Source organism: Neophocaena asiaeorientalis, unplaced genomic scaffold (genome assembly GCF_003031525.2).
Source record: "Neophocaena asiaeorientalis asiaeorientalis breed wild unplaced genomic scaffold, Neophocaena_asiaeorientalis_V1.1 scaffold277, whole genome shotgun sequence".
In the NCBI taxonomy this organism is placed as follows: domain Eukaryota; kingdom Metazoa; phylum Chordata; class Mammalia; order Artiodactyla; family Phocoenidae; genus Neophocaena; species Neophocaena asiaeorientalis.
The window spans coordinates 178688-191106 of NW_020173947.1; the positions used below are offsets into that span (position 1 = coordinate 178688).

The window sequence follows — 12419 nt, forward strand, 5'->3', positions numbered from 1 at the left end:
AAAGGGGGGGGGGGGGTGTTTTATTTTCTTTATTATAGAAAATGTTCCAAGAATCTACTTCTTTGAACTAATTAGAGGATCTTTGCAAATCTCATTACTCGAGAAAAAAAAAAGGCAAATACTTTTCAATTTATTCTTATTCAAAGGAGACTTCCTTTGGAAGTCACCATCCTTGGAGAAGCAGGTGAAACTGTTTTTCATCATATCAGAGTAGTATAAACTTTTTTTAAAAAGTACTTTTCCTTTTAAATGCAAGTTCTTAGTAACAACAGCTGTTTAGCTATTCTTCCAAAACTCACAGAGAGGAATAGAAATTCAAACTCGATATATATTCTTAACCTCCTGTGTGGTACAGGCCATAAATAACTGTGGTCTTAGTCTGGGAATCTTATTCTATTACCCTCTGAAGCACTGAACATCTGTACTCTTTGGAAATGTAAATTGTGAATAGTTGTACTTTTTTCCATGTGTCTGCCAAAAAGTAATGGATTTACAGATTTTGGATACATCAAATAAATGTTCTAGTATTTATTATTTTCTACAAATATTTTATAATTTCCTAGATCTCTCTTGCAAAATTGTTTTGATTTTATAAATAAATGTTATATTGTTGGTCTTAAGCTGAACAAACAAATTACTCAAACTCAGTTATACTCTAAGTTAATATATCAGAACTACATAATGGTAATGGAAGAAGGGAATAGCACATAAATATTATATATGGTTACCACCAGATGGTTTTTAGGTTTTAAATAAAAACTCAAATTTGCAGTTTTCATAATCAAACACTGAATTTAAAATAGGTCTAATTATCCTATATTTGTAGCACATACTTTCTCACACAAGAATAGACACACACACACGTGAACATATGTGTTGGGAATGGATCTTCGTGTGTAGTGACAGGGTTCCTCATACAAAAATAAAGTTGCTTTCATAAAATTGTAATCACATTATGAAAAAAGTTCTAATGCTATAATCATCAAATATCATCCTTCTGATAAAAGGATTACTCGTTTTATTCTAGTTGGGTTAATGTCTACATTTTTCTCTCAATGTGTTTAACAAATGGAGCCATAGGTTTTGCATTAATTGGCAGGCACCCTTTCTGCACAGACGTTACTTGTTTCTCTTTCCTCTTTCTCTTAGAAATAAACATATCTGTGGAGGATCATTGATAAAGGAAAGTTGGATTCTTACTGCAAGACAGTGTTTCCCTTCTCGGTAAAGTATTTCTGAAAACAATATTTGTTTTGAGCATTTAAAAATATGTATGGCTTCCATTTAGCTTTTTGGCTTAAGAATGTGTATTCATTTAACAGAGATTCACCAGCATAGGGTGAACAAATTAATTTCTTTTTTTAGATTTAGCTTATAAAATTTACCTTGACTTAATTGATACTTACTTATGGGTACTACTTCTGTTCACCTCTTTCCACGATTGGCACTACTTTCATTTGAGGAAAAATTTGGTAGAATTATGTTAATAATTTTTATCCCAACCTCCTTCTTGTACTGTATATTTCTAGATATTCTTTTTCTGAATTATCAACAAACTTCTCTCAATCCTCACTTCTTTCTTACGTAGAACAAGCCTCAGAATAATACTGAGAATAATTTTCAATGGAAATTAGCCTAAGGAAAAAATAAGGAGGTAGCATTTGTAAGCTTACTCCTTGATTCCCATTAAGGTCACATTGATTTTGTTAGTATAAATATTCAATTCCTATTAACAAACCAAACACACACATTTGAGATAAAAAGGAAAATTTGCAATAAATTATAACTCATGTAATGTGCTTTACCTGAGAATGTTTCATAAATGACCTACTCTCTAGCAAAAATAAGCAAGTTTTCGAAAAAAAAAAGCCATTTAGAATTTCAGCAATTTAAAGGTTCTTCCTGCTTATATGTTCTTGTAGTATTCAGAATCTCCCATAACAAATGTGTTGCTCTTTATTATATTTTAAAGTTTAAATTTAGGTTATTTATCTGCCCTTATAAGCTAATATAATAATATATGTGATTAATATTACATATTTTATTTTTTATATTTTAATTTTTTACTTAGAAACAAAGACTTGAAAGATTATGAAGCTTGGCTTGGAATTCATGATGTCCATGGAAGAGGAGATGAGAAACGCAAACAGGTTCTAAATGTTACCCAACTGGTATATGGGCCGGAAGGATCAGATCTGGTATTACTGAAGCTTGCTAGGTGAGTTCCTTTAGATAGTTTCATATTTTTAATATAGAATGGAATTGTTGAAGCTTTTTCTTCAACTATGTTCTTATTCTTTCTCTCTCATGTAGATGTATTATAAAAGCATATGTCACGTGTGTGCGTGTGTGTGTGTGTGTGTGTGTGTGTGTGTTCAGAGGCAGAGAGAGGGGCATTTTCAAATTTTTCAAAAGTGAATAAATGAAATTGGACCAACAGTATGATCAGCCTGCTCTAAAACCAAAGGTTAGTGAGCAATTATATGATAACTTTAACAGGTAAAATAATGATTAAAAAAATAGCAGTGACCATTTGTTCTTAAATATTTGTAAGTAAATATTCATTTCTCTACTACCTACTCTGAAGCACAATTGTTTATTCTCTCTAAATGAATCATATTAAACATTCACACTACATTTTAATATGTTAATTTTGTGTGGAATCCAATCAAGGTTACTTACCATTATATTTTCTCTTTTCAGGCCTGCTGTTCTGGATGATTTTGTTAGTACAATTGATTTACCTAATTATGGGTGCACAATTCCTGAAAAAACCACTTGCAGTGTTTATGGCTGGGGCTACACTGGATGTAAGCTATTTTTAGAAAGATAAGGCAATATCATATGTATTTTGTAAAAATATTTTGTATTTCTTTATTTTTCTCACCTTACCCTGCGCTCATTAACTGTACATATTTTGCGTCATTCTAGTGATCAACTCAGACGGTCTATTACGAGTAGCACATCTCTATATTATGGGGAATGAGAAATGCAGCCAATATCATCAAGGGAAGGTGACTCTGAATGAGTCTGAAATATGTGCTGGGGCTGAAAATATTGTATCAGGACCATGCGAGGTAAAAACAGATTTTTACGTAAGGAGTATGTGATGGATAGCATAGTTTCTTGTGTTTATATTTTCTATTTTTCTCAAATGAGAATCATTATAAACCAACCTGTTCTAAGAGAGAGGAATTGAAAAAGATAACCCTTATTATCCTTGTACTTTTTTTTAGCTAAATAGTGAAGCAATCCATGTTTCATTAGCAGCAAACTTAGATGACATTTGTCTCTCAAAAAACAAGAAAAGGATACAGCCAAAACTCTAAGAGAAAGCTGTTCAAATTAGAAGTATCCAATATGCAGTTTGATACAATAGCTTGCATTTTTCTAATGTTTTTCTAAATGTATCTGATCTTCCCAAATTCTAACTTAACTCTATTAATTTTAATAAGAGATACATGCCTGCTTTTAAACTTTTAAATATGTTTTTGGTTAAGCCAGTGTGTGTGTATGTGTGTGTGAGTGTGTGTGTGTGTGTGTGTGTGTGTGTGTTTAAACAAATTCTATTTAAAAAACCAAAAGGTCAAAGTTTATGATTTTAAGAGCTTGGACATTTTCATTTGTTAAGCAACTGTTCTTTCCACTTGGCAGTGTTCCTATCCCTGTTTCACATAGACAAGCTGTTAAACTGTTATTTTTGATGTTTTTAAGTTAAAGAATTTAAAAATTGCATTAAAATAATACGATTAAAAACTGATTATGTGTTTATAACCACTTTCAAATCTGGTGTTTTTTCCAGTAAATCAGTATCACTAAGATTTTCATCACAAATGAAAATCTACTAGGAGAAAGAATTATTTATTTATCTGTTTGTTTACTTATTACTGAGTTCTGTAAACACCAAGTTTTGAGCTAGACCAGATCTTTGAGATATTTAGAAAGCTTGCACTTATCCCAGCCGTACTGCCATTACTACTTTGACATCTGCTCTTCAGAAATAGCCTATAATCTGGTTTGTCATCTATACATTCTTAGATTCCTAACTTTATCACTGAAAAATTTATCACATAGTTATTTTTATCTATATTTATAATCAATCAAATTGATTCAGCCACTTCTCAAAAATGCACTCATCCTCCAGGATTTTTTTTTTTTTTTGCATCACTGATATTTGAAACAGGGTAATATAATAATCAAACCAGGGAAATCTAGACACCTAAAAAAGAAATCTCCTAAACATCTGTATAATAGCAATAGCATCACATTTAGTGAAAGTCCCTCAAAATCAATTCTCAAAATGAATTGATTTGAAGAGTTCATATCAGTAATCACTGGTGCATTAATTTAAAAACCAGATTAACAGGGCTTCCCTGGTGGCGCAGTGGTTGAGAGTCCGCCTGCCGATGCAGGGGACATGGGTTCGTGCCCCAGTCCGGGAAGATCCCACATGCCGCGGAGCAGCTGGGCCCGTGAGCCATGGCCACTGAGCCTGCGCATCCGGAGCCTGTGCTCCACAACGGGAGAGGCCACAACAGTGAGAGGCCCGCGTACCGCAAAAAAAAAAAAAAAAAAACCAGATTAACACCTGTGGCAGAGTTTATATGAAGTCTCTTTGAATAAACTATTTTCCTTAGTGTTTTATCTTCTATTTCACCCCCACCTTGATTTTCTCTGTCACAGAATGTTAATAGCTCTCTTCTTTCCACCTGTATTACAGAACTAAATTTTGCAGTAGTTTAGTTTTATCTCATCACATCACTACTGGGGGAAAATTAAGATAGTCGGAAGCACTCTTCTAAATACAAAGATGCCAAAAATTAGTCACTGCAATCCTAGGAAGGCTACATGGCACAAAAAGGTGATGCAGCACTTTTTAATGATTATATATAACAATACGTATAAACATATATGTATATAAAAATATACACACGAATCATTTTATCAATCTATTCATCTTTCATCCATCACCTATCTATATATGATGATACAATAGGATTACCATACAAGAAATGCCATGAAATCACAGACTACTTTCCACAAAGGGGAAAAAATATAAATATAACTATATTAACTACTAAGACTAAGTGGAGAAACATTCTTTCTTTCTGCCTGGAAAAGCAATTTCCACATAGTAAACAGAATTATTTTACCACCTACAAGTTTTTATTTAACTGTTAAAATCATTCTGGGGGCAGGATTGAGGGAAAGGAAAAAAATTAGAAATAAGAGAAAACTTAATGTGGGTTAATCCTTAAAACTGTATGATTACAGGTGTGTTTGTGATACGTGTATTTTTCTACATTTTCCAAATTTTCTATATTGAACACACTTTGAACATCAGAAGTAAGTCAAAATAAATATGAAATCTACCTTCTTAAAGAGCTATCAATGGTCACGTGTTAATTAGTCTGCATTCAACAAAGGCAAAAAACACTTTAAAACATGAGTGACTATTTTAGAAAAGACAAGTCATACTTAAATGATAACTACACATGATAGAACACTTTGAACTTTTGTACTTATCTCAGTCCAACAGAAAGACAACCAATGGCCTAGTACATCAATTTTATGTCTTCATATTTCAATTGAAGTTATTCTCTTGTTTTGCACATATGTATATTTGAGATATAAATCGATACAGGAAATGTTAATGAATTGTCAATTTTTATTTCTAAAATAATACTTTGTTGTTGTTATTGTTGCATGTCTTCTTCCTAGGGAGATTATGGTGGCCCACTGGTTTGTGAACAACATAAAATGAGAATGGTTCTTGGTGTCATCGTTCCTGGTCGTGGATGTGCCATTCCAAATCGTCCTGGTATTTTTGTCCGAGTGGCATATTATGCAAAATGGATACACAAAATTATATTAACGTATAAGGTACCACAGTCGTAGCTGATGTAACTGTGTCTGAAGCTTCCAATAATACAACTCTCCTTTACATGAAGATTTCAGAGAACATGGAATTAAAATGTAACTTAAAAAAATCCCAAGACAACTACTTGAGTGTCATGTTTGTTAAGATACTCACTAATATTTATGGGTGTTTTCTGTTGTTTCGTTTGTCAGTGTTATTTTGTAAATGTTGGAGTGAATTAAGGTACATGCAAGTGTAGTAACATATCTCCTGAAGATACTTGAATGGATTAAAAAATGCAAAGGTATAACTGCTGGATGCTAAAGATATAATGGAAAAGATCAACTAATCTCTCTCGGCTGCTTTCCAAGGTTAGTTTCTCAATAATAAATAAGCCATAAGTTAAACATTATTTCAACCTCACAAAAACAATTTATATCTTGTGTCCTTAAATTGTAACTCTATATTAAATTATATTACCTTTAATACGCCATACATTATATTTCATTCATTTCTCCTCACCATGTATCCTGTAATACTGGTACATATACTCCTTTATAAACACATATACCTATACACAAATGCCTGGGTACACATGTGCATGCACTACAGTTCAAATTGTAGTGTATCTAATATAGCCCCTAAATGTTCTGAAATTGTGTACTTATAGTTTTTCCTTAATAAAAATATAAAAAATTCTAAAGACCAGTAGAAATATTAAAGAAAGGTACAAGATAGAAGTGACTAGATCATCCTCCATCCATAATCTGCAGACGACCTCTACTGGTTGGCATGTGAGGTGTGGTCATGACCTACGAAATTAAATAACACCTAACCTAGGTTCTTACATATATTTATTATCCAAGTTATTTTATGTAGTTTCTAATTCTTAAAGAGAAAAGGCTAATATGTGTAGTAGTATTATTTCTTTCCTTCAAATTTAGGGACAATTATTTATGCAAGATGTTTTTAGATCTTTTTTCCTAAAGTATTTAAAAAATTCTGAGATGACTAATTGAAGTTTAAAAGTGTTTTGGTCTTTAAAATGTATGTAAATACGTTAACTCTAAGACTTGCTACTGTGATTGGCTTCTATCTCACCTTCTTTAAATTAAAAACAATATTTAAGAGGAAAATTTCCATGTCTCCAAAATTTGTAAACAGCTTTTCATCAAATTATGCATTAAAATATATATTGAAGAAAGAAGTCAGAACACTTTTCTCTACCTGGAAATCTTTTAGCCTAATAAAACTTTAGTCAAGTAAAGGGGAAAAAATGTAAAAGGAAAGGAAAGGAACTAGCTTTTCTAAACTCTGTATTCAGTTATTTTTTAAAGTACAGTTAAATCTGCTGAATGAGACATTTTATCAAAAATATCTTCATTTTATCTTTATTTTACATAGATCTTTCCTAATGCATGGGAAATATTCAGATTTTGTATTCTGTATGATAACAACCAAATCATACTTATTGTTGTATTAGTCATGATTAGCTAAAGATCATGTATTTGCCAAGAAATGAAATAACAAAGAGTAATAGGATAGGTCTGAATTTTCACAAAATATTCCTGTATAAAAGTTCTCTAAAAATAATTATTTGAATATTTTGAATCTAGTATTTCCATTTCTCTAATTTGTTTCTTTTGGATGGTCTCAATTAAGGCCAGGGATTCAAATGATGCTCTAAAATCTCCATAAGACAATGTTCAATCTTGAGTAAAACGGTTTTAACTTTACTCAAGAGCTTAGTCCACAGTGTATAGGGCAGCAAATCCAGAAATGTTTTTCCAAATTGTGCCATTTTATTTATTTATTCTCTGTAATAAAGATATGTGCTGGTATCAAGAAACAGTGAAAGCAAAGAGAGATCCAACAAGTTGCTAGTCCATACCAGCTTACCTGATTGTATTTCTCTCTCCCTTGTGTACTATACCATTATAATCAACATACAGAAATTTCAAAGGCATATTGTCTAAATATTAAAGTATTTTTCAGTTTCTTCTTGCTAAATGGCAAAATTTTATTGTCACATATTAATGATATTTGTAAAACATTTACTGAATTGTAATTCTTTTAAATACTCACATTTTAAAATATTTCTTTTATGTCTTTTCCTCTAAATTTCCACAGAGAGATAGGGATGACCTAGATACAAAATGAAGCTAACTTTATAGACATTTTGAACTCAGTGTTTTCCATTTTATTAAAGGGTAAAAACAAGACCACCAATAAACCATCAGACGTGTAAAATGCAGTTCTTTCTTTGAGAGTTTCCTTTTAATAGGAGGAGATTGATGGAATTGATAATAAAAGCAAGATGAACAAGACCCATGTTATTTTAGGTGGTACAACAGGGAATAATCATGTCATTTTTCTCTGGTGAAAGATACTATTTCCTGGGCATTCTTTTCTTAATAAACTACAAAAAAAAATAAATAATCCAATTTATCTAAAAATCAATTTCGAGTCACGGAAAAAAGATCTTTTAAATTAGAAGTTTTCAACGTTATTTTTATTTTGGCTGTTTGAATAATGGTTATATGCTGTTATAATTGTGGACATTTTCTTATGTCTACCAGGAATAGTAATGTAAAATTAAAATATTTGTCATAATGCCTCTGCCGTGCAGAAGGGATGATAATCCTTTTGTATACTTCTTTAATTTTATTGTAAAATGTGTAATGACTTTTACCTATCTGCTGTGGGCAGGTCCTCAGTACAATGGTTTATATTGAGTCAATCTCTAGTAATAACAGGCTCTTGCTTGCTATCTAAGTGTTTCAAACTATGGGAAATGTGAGACACTGGAAGGCAAGAAAAATAACAATAATGACATGTGATAGCAAAATTGTATTTCACTTATTCCTGTGAATATTTCTTGTTGGTACCAATGGTACTGTACAAAGTGAATGTTATAGCCACAATATTCTCTTGAAAAAAACACTGTCAAGAAATAAGAAATTGCTGTCAGGAATTTTCTTGTTGTTTCTAAACATTTTTTAAAAAGAAATAATGGTTTTGCAATATAGGGATCATGAGGTAAAGAATTTTAGTAAACTCTCATACTAAAAAACTTTTAAATTGACTTGGTCCAAAAAAGAACTACTTTCAATCAATTATATCCCATATTTATAGACAAACTCATTTGAGAAATAAAGTTATTTTAAATGAGATATAGTCTTTATGTGAATAAATTACTTTTCACAATAAAATCCAATAAGAATTTATCTTTCAACGTTCAACTGAATTTTCAGCTAAGAATTCACTAATACAAAAAAAGATGTTAAAATTCTCTGGACCCTGTAAATCTTGACAGTGTAATTTTAAGTAGGTTCATTTCCATTTGCACAGAAAGTTTCTGTCTTTAGGAAACTGAAAATGGAATACTGTGGATGTTATGACTGTCTTGTGTGTAAATAGGAAATAGATAATCTGCCTATTGAGTGGTATAGCTGGACGCTTACCCAAAAGGGGAACACTGTGGTTATGACGTGTATATACATTTTCTGTAGTTAATAAAGTTGTTATTTTTATAACCATGATTATATTATTATTAATAATAATAAAATATTTTATCAAAATGCTCTCTTTTTCTTATTTTAGTTATATACATGGATATATTTGAATCTGCTCTAGAGCCTAACGCAGAAAACAACAATGATCTCATTGACAGAAATTACATATACTTTGTTGCAAGAAATGTCATGTAACCTGTCTATAGAACTAAGACAAAAAAATATTATTCTATTCCAACTTGTATCTATGGTAATATCAGTGGTCTTCAGTAAACTATTAATCTCTATGCACTTCAATTTCTCCCATTGCAAAATATAATTATTCATTCTTCATATTTGCTAGAGTGGTGCTATGAAATAATTTGCTTATAAATATATATATATATAGTGTCCTCATAAATGATCATCTGAATTGCTTTACCATATCACTATATATTACAAAGGGAATTATAATTCAGTTAATCAATTTGGAATATATCTTCAAAATATGCATTAAATTCAGAATAAATATGAATCAAATTCACTCATTTCATTCAAATTGGAAGCAAAATTGGAAGAACTAATTATAAACTGATCTAAACAAAAAGAATTCTGTAACACCATTGCCTGTTTCAAGTTACATTATACTGCCTCTCCCTCCAAAACGTTGCTTGGGCTTCCCTGGTGGCGCAGCGGTTGAAAGTCCGCCTGACGATGCAGGGGACAGGGTTCGTGCCTCGGTCCGGGAAGATCCCACAGGACGCGGAGCGGCTAGGCCCGTGCGCCATGGCCAATGAGGCTGTGCGTCCGGAGCCTGTGCTCCCGCAACGGGAGAGGCCACAACAGTGAGAGGCCCGCGTACCGCAAAAGAAAAAAAAAAAAAAACGTTGCTCTACTAATTTTTCTGGCATAGATACTTATCTCAAGTGATGATTAATGTATCTAATTCTAGAGCCCATTATAAAATACTTAATCTTCTTGATGATTATGGTCCAAGCAGAATATATGTACTCAATCTTTTTCGGTGTCAGTAAGAATATTTCAAATGTATATCCTGTTCGATTTTTCTAAATTTTGATTTTTTTACACTCTTTTCTAAAACTCCATTCTATCCTAAACCTATACTGTGCTATTTCCCCCATGATCCCTTACCCACCCCCACTAACCCAGCAACAACATTAGTTTTTTCTCTGTATTTATGACTGTTTCTGTTTTATTATGATTGTTCATTTATCTTTCTTTTAGAGTCAACATGTAAGTGAAATCATACAGCATTTGTCTTTCTCTATCTGACTTATTTCACTTAGCACAATACCCTCAGGGTCTAACCATGTTGTTGCAAAAGGAAAGATTTCATTCCTTTTTTTACAGCTGAGTAATATTCAATGGTATATATTTACGATTTCTTCTTTATCCATTCATCTATCCATGGGCACTTAGGTGGCTTCCATATCTTGTCTATTGTGAATAATGCTATAATGAACATAGGGGTGCATATTTTTTTGAATTAATGTTTTCATTTTATTTGGATATATACCCAGGAGTGGAATTGCTGGATCGTATGTTAATTCTGTTTTTAATATTTTGAGGAACCTCCACACTGTTTTCCATGATGGCTGTAAAAACTTACATTCCCACCAACGGTGCATGGGTGTTCCCTTTTATTCACATTCTTGGCAAGTCTTGTTATATATAATCATTCTGAAAATGGACATTTTGACAGGTGTGAGGTGCTATCTCAATGTAGTTTTGATTTGCATTTTCCTGATGATTAGTGATATTGAGCATCTTTTCATGTGCCTGTTGGACGTCTTCTTTGGAGAAATGTCTATTCAGGTCCTCTGCCATTTTTTAATCAGGTTGTTTGTTTTTCTGATGTTGAGTTGAATGAGTTCTCTATATAGTTTGGATTTTAACCCCTTATCAGATACATCATTTCCAAATATCTTCTCCTATTCAGTTGGCCTTTTCATTTTGTTGATAGTTTACTTCACTGTGCCAAAGCCTTTTAGTTTGATGGAGTACCGTTTGTTTATTTTTGCTTCTGTTTCCCCTGAGGACATATCAAAAAATATTGCTAAGATCCATGTGAAAGACACACTGCCTATGTTTTCTTCTAAAAGTTTTATGGTTTCAGGCCTATGTTTAAGTCTTTAATCCATTTTCAGTTTATTTTTGTACATGATGTGAGAAAGTAGTCCAGTTTCATTCTTTGGCATATAGCTGTCCAGTTTACCCAACACCATTTATTGAAGGGGCTGCTCTTGCTTCCTTTGTCATTGATTAATTGACCATATAAGCGTGGGTCACCTCCACTCAGCTTAAGCTCCTTGGAGACATCAGCAATGTCTTTTTTTTTTTTTAAACATCTATATTGGAGTATAATTGCTTTGCAATGGTGTGTTAGTTTCTGCTTTATAACAAAGTGAATCAGCTATACATATACATATATCCCCATATCTTCTCTCTCTTGCGTCTCCCTCCCACCCTCCCTATCCCACCCCTCTAGGTGGTCACAAAGCACCCAGCTGATCTCCCTGTGCTGTGCGGCTGCTTCCCACTAGCAATCTATTTTACGTTTGGTAGTGTATATATGTCCATGCCACTCTCTCATTTTGTCCCAGCTTACCCTTCCCTCTCACTGTGTCCTCAAGTCCATTCTCTACATCTGTGTCTTTATTCCTGTCCTGCCCCTAGGTTCTTCAGAACAATTTTTTTTTTCAGATTCCATATATATGTGTTAGCATACAGTATTTGTTTTTCTCTTTCTGACTTACTTCACTCTGTATGACAGACTCTAGGTCCATCCACCTCACTACAAATAACTCAATTTCCTTTCTTTTTATGGCTGAGTAATATTCCATTGTATATATGTGCCACATCTTCTTTATCCATTCACCTGTCGATGTACACTTAGGTATCAGCAATGTCTTGTTATTAATATTTGTATATTCGTTATTTTGCACAGTGCTTACACATAATACCCAATATATATTTTATAATTATTAATATTCTATAATCCATCCTCTTTTTGAGGGCCTATCAGCATTATCCAGAGATTTTGT

The 12419-nt window shown here is 32.4% G+C and overlaps 1 protein-coding gene across 2 annotated transcripts in view; it reads left to right on the top strand.

The window, feature by feature from the left end:
• The window catches only part of HGF (hepatocyte growth factor), an 82165-nt gene extending 72766 nt beyond the window's left edge, over positions 1–9399 (top strand). For both annotated transcript variants that reach the window (XM_024752838.1, XM_024752839.1), the window contains exons 15-20: positions 1150–1224; positions 2072–2218; positions 2704–2810; positions 2932–3077; positions 5722–5883; positions 6073–9399. In XM_024752838.1, the coding sequence (XP_024608606.1) occupies positions 1150–1224; positions 2072–2218; positions 2704–2810; positions 2932–3077; positions 5722–5883; positions 6073–6102 (667 nt within the window). In that variant the 3' untranslated portion in view covers positions 6103–9399. The remainder of the gene's footprint in view (positions 1–1149; positions 1225–2071; positions 2219–2703; positions 2811–2931; positions 3078–5721; positions 5884–6072) is intronic.
• The last annotated feature ends 3020 nt before the right edge of the window (positions 9400–12419 follow it).